At 36.2% G+C, this 20,774-nt stretch overlaps 1 protein-coding gene across 2 annotated transcripts in view; it reads left to right on the top strand.

The window, feature by feature from the left end:
* LOC111154238 (sodium channel and clathrin linker 1) overlaps positions 1–20,774 on the top strand; it is a 191,423-nt gene that overhangs the window by 87,644 nt on the left and 83,005 nt on the right. Inside the window, exons 11-13 of one of the 2 annotated variants that reach the window (XM_022513725.1) lie at positions 975–1,066; positions 3,855–4,032; positions 8,001–8,099. In XM_022513725.1, the coding sequence (XP_022369433.1) occupies positions 975–1,066; positions 3,855–4,032; positions 8,001–8,099 (369 nt within the window). The remainder of the gene's footprint in view (positions 1–974; positions 1,067–3,854; positions 4,033–8,000; positions 8,100–20,774) is intronic. The other variant, XM_022513735.1, reaches the window with a different exon arrangement.

The raw sequence follows: 20,774 nt of genomic DNA on the forward strand, positions 1-20,774 counted from the left end.
TCTCTGCTCGGCAGGGAGTCTGCTTCCCTCTCTCTCTCTCTGCCTGCCTGCCTCTCTGTCTACTTGTGATCTCTCTCTGTCAAATAAATAAATAAAATCTTAAAAAAAAAACAGTATGTAAAAAATATTTAACACAACAGAAAGCAAGGAGGATAAACAGGATTTTTTCTAAAGGTGGTACAAATCAAACCTATTTATTTCAAGGCATTGCTAGGTCAGAGAAGAAATATTCTATGATTATAATGAGACGCTGTATATCCACGTTTTAAAAGAGCATATTCTGAAGGCAGATTATCTGCATACAAATCCCTGCTTTGTTTTGTTAGATTTGCACTACAGAAATAGTTTGAAATGTTGGTATAAATTTATATGCAACAACTTTAGATTATTGTTTTTCTAATACAAAAATGATAGGTTCTCTTCCCCCTTTTCAGTATGTGCATGATTTATTTCCAAACTGTTATTGCTTATTTTCCTTTTTAGGTGTTTGAAAATTCAACCTTATTACTTTTCTAGTTATAAAGGTAGTGCATGCTATTCATAAAAATGCAAATAATATAGAAAAATATAAGGAAAAGCACAATGTATATACAAAATATGTAATGGAGATAATGCAAGATTACCTCGCAGGCCAATCTCTAGGAAATAATCACTGTAACAAATTGTTTGTAGCTTAAAGACATTTTTTCTGTGTATGTATATGCATATATGTTTAAATTTTTTTAATGTAAAATGAGTCATACCATAAATCCTATGCTACAGAATTTTTTTTAGTGAAACATTTCATGGACAGCTCTCAGACATCTAGGTCTATTTTTAAGGACTTGATTAGATAATGCTGTATTGATATCCCTTCTTTAAACTTACATTTTAAATTCTGGAAGTATAATAACTTAAGAGAGTGAATTCTTTATGTTGTATAATGATGTATTGTATTTTCACATACTCAAGCTTCCAGTTTGTTTATTTTCTAGGAGGAAGATATGTTGTCTGCTCAAGGAAGAGAGGAAGCATCAGATAGGCGTTTACAGCAGTTACAATCTAGTATAAAACAATTAGAAACAAGGTAAATTGTTAAATACATCTAGCTTTCTCTATAAGCTTCAAAAGGTTTTCTAATTTGGAGTTTCAGCTTATGATATTTTCTAGGATATGTATTTTATAACTGCTAAACAAACTATAATCATAGGTTTTAAATATGATTTATTAGACATTATTTATTTCAAAAAATCATGTTCAAAACATTGATATATTTTGAATGTGTATTCGAAGATCATTTTTGTCTACGTTTTCCCCAAGGCAGTCATAGTCAGTCAATCCCCAAATCAAAAATGTTCTTTACATCTTAAAGCAGAAAAACAAAGTTGGGTAAAAATTAAACAGAAAAACTATCTTACTAAGTAGGTACCCAAGAGGAAAAAAATACTCAAGAAATCATTATAGGTATTTTCTCTGGAGTCTTCTGGAGCAGTAATTTTCAGTTATCTTTGAGGGTCTGGATTACTTTTTAAGTATATTCTATGGTTTTCTTTAGTAGGTCTCTTAATGTAAATGTGTACTATAAAATCTTCTGTTGTTTTTGTTGTTCCCTAATCTTTGTTAAATGTTCCCTTAAAAGATTTGAAAATTATCATGTGTGATATTTCACAAGGTAGAGTTTATGGTTGTTAGCTGAAAAATCTACTCTGTATGATTGGAACCTTTTACACTCAGAAATAGTCTGCTGCTCTGAGCACATTAAAAATTGAGATCTGAGTTCTACTCATAGATCCAAAGCTAATTTATTGTTTATTAACCAAAAGAAAAAAAAAGTATGTTTGACCTTTTGTTTCCTGTTCTTCAAAGTATTAATAAAAATAATTTCTTTGTCATGGCAGTTGAGAACTAATTGATTTTAACTACTAACTTGAGATTCTGATGAAAAGAGTTGTGATTTTTAAGTGATAGGGGTTTTGGGTTTTGCTTTTCATTTTTCTAAACTTTTCAGCAGTTTATTGATTGCTTTGATTGTACTTTTGCTTTCCTGAACGTCTTTACGTTAACCTTAGAGAAAAAGCCTGTGGTTGTAGATTTTCATTTCTTTTATCTTAGTAGCTATTCTATGCTATACAAATAAATACTAAAAAATAAAGACTTAAAACAGTAAACTCTTGAATAATTATTTTTAATTCCTTTTGATTCTAATAGTACTGAGTTAAAATCAACTTGTTTTTTTCATTCAATGGTGCTTTGTCTTTTTAGTATTGAGAGTTTGGGGATTTTGTTATTGTGGTTTTAGGTTTTTTTGCTTTTAGTATGAAGCTATAATACAACCTAAACAAATAATTCTCTAAGAAGAGATCACTGCGTGTGTAAGAAAATCTAAGGATATTTTTTAATGTACTGTATACAGCTAGCCACCTCTCTTTTCCCAAAACTGGGAGAATATGAGGTGTGCTAGAGCAGGGAAGTTCTTCTGTGTGGGAGTGGGAGTGGGGAGAGGATAGAGAATACTGCTTCTGCCACCACTTAGAAGAAAGAAATGCCTGAAAATAACAAAATAGAGTATGCATTCTAAGAGAAGAATTGTCTTACCAGAATGTATCAGAACCTACTATAAAGCAATATTGATATGATTTGGGTATAAAATAGATAATGAAGCATCATAATCCTTAAGTAAATAATTATATTTGCATGTTTTACGTATGTTAAAGGGATTATTTCAATTCTTCAGTTACTAATGGTATTCATACAACTGACCATTAATCTGGAAGAAAGTTAAATTGGACTTCTCTCTTACAACACACTCAGAAGTAAACTCCAGATGCATTTAAGATTTACCAGTAAAATCCTTTTTTACCAGTAAAAAATTTGCCAGTAAAAATATTAAAGGTATAGCAATCTTTTGAGGATATCTAAGAAATCAAATTTAGCTGTATTAAAATGAACATTTTTAGTGTAGTAAAGATTTCCTAAATAGAGTCAGCAAGCAAAAACAGCCAAAAAAGTATATTTGGGAAAAATATTTATAGCATACAGAACACCCTGAGGGTTTATATCTTAAGAGAGTTCATATAAAGGAACAAGCAAATTACCCATCAGAAAAAAATTGGCAGAAAAGTGCAGAAAAGGGTATATATTATGATTTTCATTTTTATAACACAAATTATGTTTTAAAACCTATGGACCAATGTGTAATATCTGTGTATGTACATGTGTATATATGTATACACGATTTTATGAACATAGAGGAAAATATTCAAAAATACATGTTAGTAAATTAGCATGAGTTACCTGGGTAGAGAGTGGGTAAAGGAAGCCAAGCAAAAAAGTAAAATGTTTAAAAGACCATATAAATAGAAAGAATAACTCATTCTTTAAGGAGTTGCTTTAAAACATTATCATGTAACTATATAATACACTGTGATACTGTAGAAAGTGTAACTTAATTAGAGTCAGGATATCTAGGCTCAGTCTCAGCCCCACAGCTCATTAGCCATGTGGCCTTAATCAAATGCTTCACCTCTCTGGGTCTGTTGTTCTTTAAAATGGAAATAATGAAACTTACCCTATAAAGCTTTTTGCATATCAAATGAGAAAAATACACGTGAAAGTAACCGGAATAGTGTTTGTTCTATTATAGATGCTCAGTAAATCTACTATTTTCCTTCTTCCTTTTAAAAATATTTAACTTTCTTGGGGCGCCTGGGTGGCTCAGTGGGTTAAAGCCTCTGCCTTTGGCTCAGGTCATGGTCCCAGGGTCCTGGAATCGAGCCCCACATCGGGCTCTCTGCCTACTTGTGATCTCTGTCAAATAAATAAATAAAATCTTTTAAAAAAAATTTAACTTTCTCAATGTAATTATTTACTTTTAGACTCTGTGTAGCAATCCAAGAAGCCACCCAATTAAGAACACAAAAAGCACATTTGGAAAACCAGACCAGAGAATTACAAGCAAAGTGCAATGAATTAGAAAATGAAAAATATGAAGCTATTGTAAGAGCCAGAAATAGCATGCAGCTCTTAGAAGAAGCTAACCTTCAAAAAAATCAGGTAAGAAAACTAGTAAACATGTTTACAAACAATATAATACTGAACTTTCACCCATATGACCTAATAAGGGAGTCAATAATTACAGAATGAACACATGATGTTCATTATTATTGAACATATTAATGAACATCATTATTGAACACAATAATGTTTCCATTAACAGACATAGTTTTCATAGTAAGAATTAATCATAAGACATGATAAAACGGGGGCACCTGGATGGCTCAGTTGGAAGAACATGAGACTCTTGATCTCTTGGTCATGAGTTAAAGCCCCACGTTGGGTATAGAGATTACTAAAAAAGTAAAATAAAACAGAGTATGATAAAATGTCAACCCTTTTCCAAAGCTTTCATATCAGATTTTATGTCTCCAATTCTTATGTAAATAATCTTTATCTTCTATAATCTCATATTGAAAAAATCTGCTATAGCACTTTATTGCAGTATACCCTATATTTTATTCGGTTGAATCAGATTAATCTTACTCATCTTTATTTCCCCTTCATCACGTACATTAATAGAGCAGAAGCTTAATTGAGAATTAAATTAAGCTGTAAAGATTTATTAACTGGAGGGTGCCTGGGCCGCTCAGTCATTTAGCGTCTGCCTTCAGTTCAGGTCATGATCCCAGCGTCCTGGGATCAAGCCCCACAGCAGGCTCCCTGCTTCTCCCTCTGCTTGTGTTCTCTCTCTCGCTGTGTATCTCTCTGTCAAATAAATCAATAAAATCTTTAAAAAAAGAAAAGACTTATTAACTGGAAATTTCATGTCACTGTTCTTTTTTTTAACCCTCTAACAACTGTGATTCCTATGCTATTGCATATTATAGTTTTTTTTATCACCTCCATATAAATGGTATATAGTTCAAAGAGTTCAGCAAGTGGATAGATTTGTTTTTAATGTTCTTGCCTCCTTTATTTAGAGATCACTAAATCATTACTTCATTTAACCCACATTCATTGAATACCTAACATATTATGCGTAATTACTAGGAAATATGGGGAGTACAAAGGAAATACTTTGCTTTATTTATGTTCCTTTTTTACCTAATAGAGGGCTTTCCAAGAGGGCTGTCAAAAACAAAACAAGCTATATAAGTCACATATTAAGCTAATAAATAAAAAAATAATATTCAAATCTGTGAGAATGCAAAGGTGCTTATCATGCCTTTCAAGCTAATAATTCCATCTGTGAGTTGAATACTGTCTCTCAGAATGGTTGAAAGGCATAGCATATATGCTTATATATAAATGCCTTAAGTAGAAATAATAATGAAATAATAAGTAGAAATAATATGCTTGGGAATTGCTCTAAACTCTTAAGTTAGCTAGAACAGTTCAGAGCAAGACAAAATTGTTTACCTTTCCCCTCTGAAGCCTCATCAGATGAGCATTGTTAATTTCAGGTCACTAAAGGTGAACATTTTGTATAAAACACAATGGACAGAGAAGTAGTGATATTCATTGCCTATCCCTTAAATCCTTTCACTCAAGTCCAAAGTAAACAGATCCTTAAAGAGGCTATTTATGGCTACAGTATTAAGCTCCCTCCAACCTACTGTATAATTATTATAGGACTCCCACCTTCAGTTGCTTTTTCCAAAAAGTTTTTCCAAAAAGTCAAGGATTCTCTCCACTGATCAGACATGAAACATAGCCTATTATCATTCTTTTATGATGCTTCCCTATTTCCTCATTGTCCTATTCTCTCCCACAAAGTTATTACATCAAAACAGCTATTACTATATAATTTACAATAGCCAGGGTATGGAAGCAACCCGGTGCCCATCCATATATGAATGAATAAAGATGTGGTGTATATATACAATGGAACATTACTCAGTCGTAAAAAGAATGAAATCTTGCTATTTCCAACAACAACATGGATGGACCTAGAAGATATAATACTAAGTGAAATACGTCAGGGAAAATAAATACCATATGATTTTATTCATGTGAAATTTAAGAAACAAAACAAATGAACAAAAAGAAAGACTCTTAACTATGGTGAACAAACTGGTGGTCAAGGGAGAGCAGGTGGGGGAGAAATGAGTAAAGGGGGTTAAGAGTACACTTATCATGATGAGCACTGGGTAATGTATAGAACCATTGCCTTTGCTAGCTCGGTAGAGCACACAACACCTTGCTAGATCGGTAGAGCACACAACTCTTGATCTCAGGGTCATGACTTCAAGTAGGCATGGAGTCTACTTAAAAATAATTAAATAAATAATGATTCTAAAAAAAGAACTGTTGAATCATTATACTGTACACCTTAAATTAATATACCTCCCTATTCTATTTGAATAAAAACACAGTTAATTCTCATTAGCTTACCTGTTTAAGCAGGAGGAAATTTGTTAAATGATTTAAAAAAAACAGATGGGGATGTGTATGGTATCTTTGGAAGGTAATGGGGTCAGAACACAGGGCCACTTACTATGTAATGATTAAAAAAGAGAGATTCAGTCATGCCTAAAATTGGAGCAGTTCCAGGCCCAGAAAAGTATTTGTAGGGTTTTTTGGTTATTTTTTATTTAAATTCAATTAGCCAACATATGATATGGTACATCATTAGTTTTAGATGTAGTGTTGAGTAATTTATCAGTTGTGTATATCACCCAATTTAGAAAGATATTTGGTCTAGAGATGTAAATTTGAGAGTTGTCAGCATATAAATGATATTTAAAACCAGGAGACTGGATTAGACCATCAAGGGACAGATGGAGATATAGGACAAAGGATATAGGTCTTAGGTAGTACAATTTTAATTTTTTTAATTCAGTTTTTATTTTAATTCCAGCATAGTTAACATATAGCATTATATTCATTTCAGGTATGCAATATGTTAATTCAGCAATTCCATACATCAGTGCTCTTCATGTCACATGCACTTCTTAATCCCATCACCTGTTTCACCTACACCCTCACCCACCCATCTCCCCTCTGATGTGTAGTGCAGTTTCTTTTTTAAGATTTTTTTTTTATTTGAGACAGAGAGAGTGAGAGAACACAAGCAGGGGAAGAGGGGCAGAGGGAGAGGAAGAGTGAGAAGCAGACTCCCTCCTGAGCAGGAAGCCCATCGCAACTCAGGGCTCAATCCTAGGACCCTGGGATCATGACCTGAGCTGAAGGCAGATGCCCAGGCACCCCAGGTAGTACAATTTTTAAAGAGGTTCAGGAGAAGAGGAAGAAACAGCAATGTAAACTAAAAAGGAATGATCAGTGAATAAGGAAGAAAACCAATACTGTGGCATGCTAAAAGCCAAATAAGGAAAGTAAAACAAGGAAAAGAGAGTAATCAGTTATCTCAAGTGCTACTGATATATCAAATAAGATAGTTATTCAAAATTGACTCATGAATTATTAATGGAGACTATGGATAGTGAAAGCCTGATTGGAGTTGGTGTAGTAGGATTGGAGATGAGCCAGCACAGACTTTAGAGGAGTTTTGCTCCAGAGAGAAGCAGAGAAATGGGTTGGGACTGACAACAGAACTGGGATTATAAGAGTATTTTTTTAGCTGGGAGAGGAAAATGATTGGATAAATAGAAACATCAAGGAGTTAGTTGACAAGGGACGTAATTTGAATAATACCAAATAATGGAAAGCAAGGGAAGTCCAAGAGACTTTTTTCCAAGACTTTAATACCTAGACTTGATGACATTTTTTACAAGGAGTAAAGGAAAATTGAAAAATAACTCTTAAGATTTCTAGGTATGGCCCTGGCTGAAATAAATACCAGAGTAAAATAATAAATTTTTAGGACAAGGTCAGGTGAGAAGGTTAGGAAAAATAAGTATCATTCATAACAGGCAAAGATTCCAAGTGGAGATGTCCCAGAAGTGTAGAAGAAGATGTTTTCTTTCAAAAAAGTGATTAGTGGACAGGTTTTTAATCATTTACTATGTTATCTTTATTAATAATGATGTGATTTATAATAACATCAAATGATTATTTTTCTGAAGGCTCTACTTGAGGAGAAGCAAAAAGAACAAGATACAGAGAAAATGAAAGAAATGGTCTCTCGGGTTATGCAAGATGTTGCCATAAGAACCAGGAAGGAAGTAAGGAGTCTTTAAACTTTAAAATTATTTAAAATTCAAAATTTTACAACCCAAGACAAAATACTACCTAAGTTTTTGCCTAATGGACCTAGCTAATTAACTGTTAGCGAACTGTACCAATTGTGCTGAATTTCAAATAAAAATCATCTCAGGATACCCCTACCATTTGAGCTAGAATGGGGCTGAGGTAAGGACAGAGGAGGTTGAAGTTGAGGTTGAGGAGAGAGGGGTTTAGGCCAGGAATATCATGATGATAAACACATGTGAAGTGTAAAATTAAAAAGAAGCCTCAAAAAAGAAACTCAGAATGCATAAGAAGAAAACCTACCATTTGCTTGCAGAATCTTAGAGCAGCTTAAGACTGGAGAAATCTGGTTTGACCTCTTTTTTTTTTATTGGTAAAGAAACTGAAACCATAAGAGGTTGTTGACTCACTCAAACTTATATACAAATTAAAGCCAAAATTTAGGGGCACCTGGATGGCTCAGTTGGTTAAGCGACTGCCTTTGGCTCAGGTCATGATCCTGGAGTCCCAGGATCAAGGCCCGTATCGGCCTCCCAGCTCAGCAGGCAGTCTGCTTCTCCCTCTGACTTTCCCCACCTTGTGCTTTCTCTGATTCTCTCTCTCAAATAACTATCTTTATTTTATTTTTAAAAAATGTTATTTATTTATTAAAGAGAAACAGGGAGACAGAAAGAGAGAAAGAGAAGGAGCAAGGAGAAGGACAGAGGGAGAGGGAAGAAGCAGACTCCCCACTGAGCAGGGAGCCCAATGTGGGGCTCAATGCCAGGAATCCAGGGATCATGACCCAAGCCGAAGGCAGACACTTAACTGAGTGAGCCTCCCAGTTAAAGCCAGGAGTTAGACTCATACCTTCTGTTCTACTGAGCCCAGCATTGCTTTGATCACATCATGCTGGCACTTGTACAATTTGTGAGTTGTGTTATTTTCAATTCTCTTATCAAGACTAAATCTGATATTTTTATGTAAACCTAATGAATTGTTTCTTGGTTTGACTTATGCAAATTAAAACTGGGAAGTGTAAATTTACTTTCATATATTTTCTTTCATATATTTACTTATACAAATTAAAACTGGGTAGTGGGGGATGAGTCAGGATAGCGGAGAAGTAGTAGGCTCAGACTACTTCAGGTAGCAGGAGATCAGCTAGATAGCTTATCTAAAGATTGCAAACACCCACAAATCCAATGGGAGATCGAAGAGAAGAAGAACATCAATTCTAGAAACAGAAAATCAACCACTTTCTGAAAGGTAGGACTAGCAGAGAAGTGAATCCAAAATGACGGGAAGATAGACCGCAATGGGAGGGGCCAGCTCCCGGCAAGCGGTGGAGCAACGGAGCACAAAATCAGGACTTTTAAAAGTCTGTTCCGCTGAGGGACATCACTCCAGAGGCTAAACCGGGGTGAAGCCCATGTGGGGTCAGCGTGGCCTCAGGTCCCGCAAGGTCACAGAAGGATCTGGGGTATCTGAGTGTTGCAGAGCTTGCAGGTATTAGAACAGGGAAGCCGGCTACAGAGACAGAGCTGAGGAGTGAGCTCCCAGCTCGGGGTTACCTTGAAACGGTCACAGGCTCGGTGAGCTTGGAGCGCGGCCAGAGGCCAGGGAGACGGGAGTAAGTGGGCGATGTTCTCTGAGGGCGCACTGAGGAGTAGGGCCCCGAGCTCTCGGCTCCTCCGATCTGGAGACCGGGAGTCCGCCATTTTCAATCCTGTCCTCTGGAACTCCACGGAAAGCGCTCAGGGAACAAAAGCTCCCAAAAGCAAACCTGAGCGGATTACTCAGCCTGGCCCCTCATAAGGGCGGTGCAATTCTGCCTGGGGCAAAGACACTTGAGAATCACTACAACAAGCCCCTCCCCCAGAAGATCAACAGGAAATCCAGCCAGGACCGGGTTCACCTACCAAGGAGTGCAGGTTCAATACCAAGGAGAGCAGTGGAATTCCAGAGGAGGAGAAAGCAAAGCACAGAACTCATGGCTTTCACCCTATGATTCTTTAGTCTTGCAGTTAATTTAATTTTTTTTCTTCTTTTTCAATTTTTTTTTCTTCTTCTGCTAAATATTTTTTTAACATTTACCCTTTTCTTTTTTAACTTTTTTAACTACTTTATCTAATATATAAATATATTATATATAATATAATATATTTAATATATTTAATATATATAATATATATAATATATTTTCTTTATTCATTTTCTTTTTTTAATTGTTTCTTTTCTTTTCTTTTTTTTTTTTCTGAACCTCTTTTTATCCCCTTTCTCCCCCCCACAATTTGGGATCTCTTCTGATTTGGTTAAAGCGTATTTTCCTGGGGTTTTGCCACCCTTTTAGTATTTTACTTGCTCCTTCATCTACTCTTATCTGGACAAAATGACAAGGCAGAAAAATTCACCACAAAAAAAAGAACAAGAGGCAGTACCAAAGGCTAGGGACCTAATCAATACAGACATTCGTAATATGTCAGATCTAGAGTTCAGAATGACGATTCTCAAGGTTCTAGCCGGGCTCAAAAAAGGCATGGAAGATATTAGAGAAACCCTCTCAGGAGATATAAAAGCCCTTTCTGGAGAAATAAAAGAACTAAAATCGAACCAAGTTGAAATCAAAAAAGCTATTAATGAGGTGCAATCAAAAATGGAGGCTCTCACTGCTAGGATAAATGAGGCAGAAGAAAGAATTAGCCATATAGAAGACCAAATGACAGAGAATAAAGAAGCTGAGCAAAAGAGGGACAAACAGCTACTGGACCATGAGGGGAGAATTCGAGAGATAAGTGACACCATAAGACGAAACAACATTAGAATAATTGGGATTCCAGAAGAAGAGGAAACAGGGGAGCAGAAGGTATATTGGAGAGAATTATTGGAGAGAATTTCCCCAATATGGCAAAGGGAACAAGCATCAAAATCCAGGAGGTTCAGAGAACCCCCCTCAAAATCAATAAGAATAGGTCCACACCCCGTCACCTAATAGTACAATTTACAAGTCTTAGTGACAAAGAGAAGATCCTGAAAGCAGCCCGGGAAAAGATGTCTGTAACGTACAATGGTAAAAATATTAGATTGGCAGCAGACTTATCCACAGACACCTGGCAGGCCAGAAAGAGCTGGCATGATATATTCAGAGTACTAAATGAGAAAAACATGCAGCCAAGAATACTATATCCAGCTAGGCTATCATTGAAAATAGGAGGAGAGATTAAAAGCTTCCAGGACAAACAAAAACTGAAAGAATTTGCAAATACCAAACCAGCTCTACAGGAAATATTGAAAGGGGCCCTCGAAGCAAAGAGAGACCCTAAAAGTAGTAGCTCAGAAAGAAACAGAGACAATATACAATAACAGTCACCTTACAGGCAATACAATGGCACTAAATTCATATCTCTCAATACTTACCCTGAATGTTAATGGGCTAAATGCCCCAATCAAAAGACACAGGGTATCAGAATGGATAAAAAAACAAAACCCATCTATATGTTGCCTACAAGAAACTCATCTTAAACCTGAAGACACCTCCAGATTTAAAGTGAGGGGGTGGAAAAGAATTTACCATGCGAATGGACATCAGAAAAAAGCAGGAGTGGCAATCCTTATATCAGATCAATTAGATTTTAAGCCAAAGACTATAATAAGAGATGAGGAAGGACACTATATCATACTCAAAGGAACTGTCCAACAAGAAGATCTAACAATTTTAAATATCTATGCCCCTAACATGGGAGCAGCCAACTATATAAACCAATTAATAACAAAATCAAAGAAACACATCGACAATAATACAATAATAGTAGGGGACTTTGACACTCCCCTCACTGAAATGGACAGATCATCCAAGCAAAAGATCAACAAGGAAATCAAGGCCTTAAATGACACACTGGACCAGATGGACATCACAGATCTATTCAGAACATTTCATCCCAAAGCAACAGAATACACATTCTTCTCTAGTGCACATGGAACATTCTCCAGAATAGATCACATTCTCGGTCCTAAATCAGGTTTCAACCGTTATCAAAAGATTGGGATCATTCCCTGCATATTTTCAGACCACAATGCTCTGAAGCTAGAACTCAATCACAAGAGGAAATTTGGAAAGAACCCAAATACATGGAGACTAAACAGCATCCTTCTAAAGAATGAGTGGGTCAACCAGGAAATTAAAGAAGAGTTGAAAAAATTCATGGAAACAAATGATAATGAAAACACAATGGTTCAAAATCTGTGGGACACAACAAAGGCAGTCCTGAGAGGAAAATATATATCGGTACAAGCCTTTCTCAAGAAACGAGAAAGGTCTCAGGTACACAACCTAACCCTACACCTAAAAGAGCTAGATAAAGAACAAGAAAGAAACCCTAAACCCAGCAGGAGAAGAGAAATCATAAAGATCAGAGCAGAAATCAATGAAATAGAAACCAAAAAAACAATAGAACAAATCAACGAAACTAGGAGCTGGTTCTTTGCAAGAATTAATAAGATCGATAAACCCCTGGCCAGACTCATCAAAAAGAAAAGAGAAAGGACCCAAATAAATAAAATCATGAATGAAAGAGGAGAGATCACAACTAACACCAAAGAAATACAGACAATTATAAAAACATACTATGAGCAACTCTACGCCAACAAATTTGACAATCTGGAAGAAATGGATGCATTCCTAGAGACATATGAACTACCACAACTGAACCAGGAAGAACTAGAAAGCCTGAACAGACCCATAACCAGTAAGGAGATTGAAACAGTCATCAAAAATCTCCAAACAAACAAAAGCCCAGGGCCAGATGGCTTCCCAGGGGAATTCTACCAAACATTTAAAGAAGAACTAATTCCTATTCTCTTGAAACTGTTCCAAAAAATAGAAATGGAAGGAAAACTTCCAAACTCATTTTATGAGGCCAGCATCACCTTGATTCCAAAACCAGACAAGGATCCCATCAAAAAAGAGAACTACAGACCAATATCCTTGATGAACACAGATGCAAAAATTCCTACCAAAATACTAGCCAATAGGATTCAACAGTACATTAGAAGGATTATTCACCACAGCCAAGTGGGATTTATTCCAGGGCTGCAAGGTTGGTTCAACATCCGCAAATCAATCAATGTGATACAACACATTAATAAAAGAAAGAACAAGAACCATATGATACTCTCCATAGATGCTGAAAAAGCATTTGACAAAGTACAGCATCCCTTCCTGATCAAAGCTCTTCAAAGTGCAGGGATAGAGGGCGCATACCTCAATATCACCATAGCATCTATGAAAAACCCACCGCAAATATCATTCTCAATGGAGAAAAACTGAAAGCTTTTCTGCTATGGTCAGGAACACAGCAGGGATGTCCAGTATCACCACTGCTATTCAACTTAGTACTAGACGTCCTAGCCTCAGCAATCAGACAACAAAAGGAAATTAAAGGCATCCAAATCAGCAAAGAAGAAATCAAACTATCACTCTTTGCAGATGATATGATACTATATGTGGAAAACCCAAAAGACTCCACTCCAAAACTGCTAGAATTTGTACAGGAATTCAGTAAAGTGTCAGGATATAAAATCAATGCACAGAAATCCGTTGCATTTCTCTACACCAACAACAAGACAGAAGAAAGAGAAATTAAGGAGTCCATCCCATTTACAATTGCACCCAAAACTATAAGATACCTAGGAATAAACCTAACCAAAGAGACTAAGAATCTATACTCAGAAAACTATAAAGTACTCATGAAAGAAATTGAGGAAGACACAAAGAAATGGAAAAATGTTCCATGCTCCTGGATTGGAAGAATAAATATTGTGAAAATGTCTATGCTACCTAAAGCAATCTACACATTTAATGCAATTCCTATCAAAGTACCACCCATTTTTCTCAAAGAAATGGAACAAATAATCCTAAAATTTATATGGAACCAGAAAAGACCTCGAATAGCCAAAGGAATATTGAAAAAGAAAGCCAAAGTTGGTGGCATCACAATTACAGACTTCAAGCTCTATTACAAGCTGTCATCATCAAGACAGCATGGTACTGGCACAAAAACACATAGATCAATGGAACAGGATAGAGAGCCCAGAAATAGACCCTCAACTCTATGGTCAACTAATCTTCGACAAAGCAGGAAAGAATGTCCAATGGGAAAAAGACAGTCTCTTCAATAAATGGTGTTGGGAAAATTGGACAGCCACATGCAGAAAAATGAAATTGGATCATTTCCTTACACCACACACGAAAATAGACTCCAAATGGATGAAGGACCTCACTGTGAGAAAGGAATCCATCAAAATCCTTGAGGAGAACACAGGCAGCAACGACTTCGACCTCAGCCGCGGCAACATCTTCCTAGGAACATCGCCAAAGGCAAGGGAAGCAAGGGCAAATATGAACTATTGGGATTTCATCAAGATGAAAAGCTTTTGCACAGCAAAGGAAACAGTTAACAAGACCAAAGGACAACTGACAGAATGGGAGAAGATATTTGCAAACAACATATCAGATAAAGGACTAGTGTCCAAAATCTATAAAGAACTTAGCAAACTCAACACCCAAAGAACAAATAATCCAATCAAGAAATGGGCAGAGGACATTTCTGCAAAGAAGACATCCAGATGGCCAACAGACACATGAAAAAGTTCTCCATATCACTCGGCATCAGGAAATACAAATCAAAACCACACTGAGATATCACCTCACACCGGTCAGAATGGCTAAAATTAACAAGTCAGGCTATGACAGATGCTGGCGAGGATGCGGAGAAAGGGGAACCCTCCTACACTGTTGGTGGGAATGCAAGGTGGTGCAACCACTCTGGAAAACAGCATGGAGGTTCCTCAAAATGTTGAAAAGAGAACTACCCTATGACCCAGCAATTGCACTGCTGGGTATTTACACTAAAGATACAAACGTAGTGATCCGAAGGGGCACGTGCACCCGAATGTTTATAGCAGCAATGTCTACAATAGCCAAACTATGGAAAGAACCTAGATGTCCATCAACAGATGAATGGATAAAGAAGGGATGGTATATATGCACAATGGAATACTATGCAGCCATCAAAAGAAATGAAATCTTGCCATTTGCGATGACATGGATGGAACTAGAGGGTATCATGCTTAGCGAAGTAAGTCAATTGGAGAAAGACAACTATCACATGATCTCCCTGATATGAGGAAGTGGAGATGCAACATGGGGGGTTAAGGGGGTAGGAGAAGAATAAATGAAACAAGATGGGATTGGGAAGGAGTCAAACCATAAGTGACTCATAGTCTCACACAACAAACTGAGGGTTGCTGGGGGGAGGGGGGTTGGAAGAGGGGGGTGGGGTTATGGACATTGGGCAGGGTATGTGCTGGGGTGAGTGCTGTGAAGTGTGTAAACCTGGCGATTCACAGACCTTTACCCCTGGGGATAAAAATATATGTTTATTTAAAAAAATAATTAATTAATTAATTTAAAAAATAAATAAAACTGGGAAGTGTAAGTTTGCTTTCATGTAAAGAAACAAGGAAAACAACATCTATTTGCCTTTTCTTTTGGTATGGATATGAATCAGTTTGTAAGTGGTGTGGTAAAGTTTGAAAATGTATTGTGAATTGTAGAGGAAAAAAAAGAAAAACCCATTTAAGGATCCTAAGTAAATAACTTGCTTTAGGGTTCTACCTTTAGGAAGTAGCAGAACTAGTTGTAAATACAAGTCTGTTGTTTCTTGAGCTCTCTTCTCAATCACTGTGAGAAATTGTTTCCCTTTAATTTTATATTCTTTTGTTTTTAGAAATTTTCAAACCCATAAAAGGTTAGAAGCTGTACAGTGAACACTTGTTTGCCCCTTACCCAGATAATTATTAATGTCTTGCCACACCTGTCCCATCTCTTTCTATACATACACACACTCTTTTGCCAAACGTTTAGACATTGATTGCAGGCATTATGACACCTCACTCCTGAATATTTTGGCATATTTTTCCCCAGAGAAAGGATATTTTACTACACAACCACACCACTATTACCATATCTTTAAAAAAAAAATATATCACTTTAATCTACACTCAAATTTCCTCAGAATATCCTTATTAGCTTTTTGTTTTTTTAAATCCAGAATCCAATCAAAATTTATGTATCATTGCATTTGACTGCTGTCTCTGTAGTCTCCCTCAATTTAACCCAGTGTTCAGCCTTCTTCTGTATATGACAAAGAATCCTTTGTAAAATCCAGAATATTCCCCATCTGGACCGCCTGCATCCCAAAGCTTTTGGACTATTGTGTTTTCAGTTTCATTTGTTTCCATGTATTTAATTGTTCTCTAATTTCCTCATTGATCCATTCATTCTTTAGCAGTATGTTCTTTAACCTCCTTGCATTTGTGGTCCTTCCAATTCTTTTCTTGTGGTTGACTTCAAGTTTTTTAGCATTGTGATCTGAAAATATGCATGGTATGATCTCGGTCTTTTTGTACAGGTTGAGATCTGATTTGTGGCCCAGTATGCAGTCTTTTTTGGAGAACGTTTCATGTGCACTTGAGAACACTGTGTATTCTGCTGTTTTAGGATGGAATGCCTGAAGGAGCTGGAAAGAACAGCAAATAAAGCCTAAACAAAGCAGGAGAAGCGAAATGAAAATGATTAGAGCAGAAATCAATGACAAAGAAGTTAAAAAAAAAATAAACAGAGCAGATCAACAAAACTAGGAGCTGGTTCTTTGAAGGAATTAATAAGATTGACAGCTCATAGTCAGACTTATCAAAAAGAAAAGAGAAAAGACCTAAATAAATAAAATCATGAATGGAAGAGGTGAGATCACAACCAATACTGAAGAAATACAGTTTAAAGAGAATATTAGCAATTATATGCCAAAAAATTAGGCAATGTGGAAGAAATGAATGCATTCCTCGAAACATGTAAACTACCAAAACTGAAACAGAAAGAAATAGAATAACTGAACAGACCCATACCCAGTGAAGAAATTGAAGCAGTAATCAAAAATCTCCCAAAGAATAAGATCCCAGGGCCAGAGGGCTTCCAAGGGGAATTCTACCAAACATTTAAAGAAGAATTAATACCTATTCTTCTAAAACTGTTCCAAAAAATAGAAATGGAAGGAAAACTTCCAAACTCATTTTATGAGGCCAGCATTACCTTGATCCCAAAACCAGACCGAGACCCCACCATAAAAGAGAATTACATACCAATATCCCTGATGAACATGGATGCAAAAATTCTTACCAAGATACTAGCTAATATGATCCAACAGTTCAGTGAAAAGATTGTTTACTACGACCAAGTGGGATTTATTCCTGTGCTGCAGGGGTGGTTTAACATCCACAAATCAATCAGTATGATACACCACATTAATAAAAGAAAGAAGAAGAACCATATGATTCTCTCAATAGTTGCAGAAAAAGCATTTAACAAAATACACCATCCTTTCTTGATAAAAACTCCCTGCCATGTAGGATAGAAGGAAGAGAACTCAATATCATAAAAGCCATGTACAAAAGACACAGCAAATACCATCCTCAACAGGGAAAAACTGAGAGCTTTTCTCCTAAGGTCAGGAACATGACAGGGAAGTCTGCTCTCACCACCGTTGTTCAGCATAGTATTGGAGTTCCTAACCTCAGCAATCAGACAACAAAAAGAAATAAAAGCATCCAAATCAGCAAAGAAGTCAAACTCTCATTCATTGCAGATTACCTGAATCTCTATGTAGAAAACCCAAAGACTCTACCAAAAAATTGCTAGAACTGATCAAGGAATTGAGCACAGTCACAGGACATAAAATCAATGCAAAGAAGTCAGTTTCATTTCTGTACACTAACAGTGAAGCAGAAAGAAATCAGGCAAGCGATCCCATTTAAAATTGCACCAAAACCCATAAAATACCTAAGAATAAATCGCACCAAAGAGGTAAAAGACCTCTACTCTTAAAACTGGAACACTTATGAAATAAATTGAGGAAGACACTAAGAAATGAAAAAACATTCCATGCTCATAGATTGGAAGAACAAATATTGTTAAAATTTGTATGCTGCCCAAAGTAGTGTGCACATTGAATGCAATCCCTATCAAAATACCATCAGCACTGAGACATCTGGGTGGCTCAGTTGGTTAATATGCATCTGCCTTCCACTCAGGTCATGATCCCATTGTCTTGAGGTTGACTCCCACACTGGGCTCCTTCCTCTGCAGGAAGCCTGCTTGCCCCTCTGACTGCCACTTCCCCTCCTTGTGCATGCTCGCTCTCTTTGACAAATAAATAAAATTTTTTTTTAAATTACCATCAGCATTTTTTAGAGCTGGAACAAACAATCCTAAAATTTGTATGGAACTACACAAGACCCCAAATAGCCAACACAATGTTGAAAAAAAAAAAAAAAAAAAACCAAAGCTGGAGGTGTCACAATTCCAGACTTAAAGCTGTAATCATTAAGACAGTATGGTACTGGCACAAAACAGACACATAGATCAATGGAACAGAATAGAGACCCCAGAAGTTGTACCTCAAATCTATGGTCAACTAATCTTAAACAAGGCAGGAAAGAATGTCCAATGGAAAAAAGACAGTCTCTTCAATGGATGGTGTTGGGAAAACTGGACAGCCACATGCAGAAGAATGAAACTGGACCACTTAGTACACCATATACAAAAAATAAACTCAAAATGGATGAAAGACCTAAATGTGAGACAGGAACCCTTCAAAATCCTACAGGAGAATACAGGCAGCAACCTCTTTGACCTCAACTGCAGCAACTTCTTACTAGAAATGTCTCCAAAAACAAGGCAAAGAAAAGCAAAAATGAACTATTGGGACTTCACCAGGTTATAAAGCTTTTGCACAGCAAAGGAAGCAATCAACAAAACTAAAAAGCAACCTATGGAATGAGAGATATTTGCAAATAATGTATCAGATAAAGGGCGAGTAACCAAAACCTATAAAAAAACATATCAAACTCAACACCCAAAAAATAAATAACTTAAAAATCACAATTCCACTAGCAAAAAATACTATTTTTAACATTGTCCTCTGAATTTTCATTTAATTACAGATTATTAATGATGTAGCTATCTATGAAACAAAAAATTCTGGAGTTGTATACATCAACCTTCAAATAGTGCTAAGCCTAGAAGATAGAATAGTGAGGAAACTTTCTCTTTCTACATACATAATTCTGCACTGTGTGAAATTTCAAAGAGTAGCTATTATTTTCATTAACTATATTTAAATAAACCATAATATCTTATAGAGTATATAGTATATCCTCCTTATATCTATTTACTATTTTAATGTATATATTTATTATTATTATTATTTCTCCCCATAACACATACCCTTTCCATTGACCATCACCCTGCTACCCCATCCCTCCAACCCCCCTCTCTTCTGGCAACCCTCAGTTTGTTTCCTATGATAAAGAGTCTCTTATGGTTTCTCTCCCTCTCTGGTTTCGTCTTGTTTCATTTCACCCTCCCTTCCCCCATGGCCCCCTACCCTGCCTCTCAGATTTCTTCATATCAGCGAGACCATATGTTAATTATCTTTCTCTGATTAATTTCACATAGCACAATACCCTCTAGTTCCATCCACATTGTGGCAAATGACAAGATTTCGTTTCTTTTGATGGCTGCATAGTATTCCATTGTATATGTACATACCACATCTTCTTTATCCATTCATTTGTTGATGGACATCTAGGCTATTAGCATAGTTTGGCTATTCTGTTCCATTGATCTATGCGTCTGTTTTTGTGCCAGTACCATGCTGTCTTGATGATGACAGCTTTGTAGTAGAGCTTGAAGTCCAGAATTGTGATGCCACCAACTTTGGCTTTCTTTTTCAATATTGCTTTGGCTATTCGAGGTCTTTTCTGATTCCATATAAATTTTAGGATTATTTGTTCCATTTCTTTGAAAAAAATGGATGGTACTTTGATAGGAATTGCATTAAATGTGTAGATTGCTTTAGGTAGCATAGACATTTTCACAATATTTATTCTTCCAATCCAGGAGCATGGAACATTTTTCCATTTCTTTGTGTCTTCCTCAGTTTCTTTCATGAGTACTCTATAGTTTTCTGAGTACAGATTCTTTGCCTCTTTGGTTAGATTTATTTCTAGGTATCTTATGGTTTTGGGTACAATTGTAAATAGGATTGGCTTCTTAATTTCTCTTTCTTCTGTCTTGTTGGTATATAGAAATGCAACTGATTTCTGTGCATTGATTTTTATATCCTGACAATTTACTGAATTCCTGTATGAGTTCTAGCAGTTTCATAGTGGGGTCTTTTGGGTTTTCACATAAAGTATCATATCATCTACAAAGAGTAGAGTCTGATTTCTTCTTTGGTGATTCAGATGCCTTTTATTTCCTTTTGTTGTCTGATTGCTGTAAGACTTCTTGTAGTATATTGAATAGCAGTGGTGATAGTGGATAGCCCTGTCATGTTCCTGACCTTAGGGGGAAAGCTGTTAGTTTTTTCCCCGTTAAGAATGATATTCACTGTGGATTTTTCATAGATGGCTTTATGGTCTTGAGCTGTTTACCCTCCATCCCTACACTGTGACGAGTTTTGATCAAGAGAGGATGCTGTACTTTGTCAAATGCTTTGTCAGCATCTGTTGAGAGGTTCAAATGGTTTTTGTTCTTTCTTTTACTAAATGTT

The sequence above is a fragment of the Enhydra lutris genome, unplaced genomic scaffold (assembly GCF_002288905.1).
Source record: "Enhydra lutris kenyoni isolate GAN:26980312 unplaced genomic scaffold, ASM228890v2 scaffoldscaffold3, whole genome shotgun sequence".
NCBI lineage: Eukaryota > Metazoa > Chordata > Mammalia > Carnivora > Mustelidae > Enhydra > Enhydra lutris.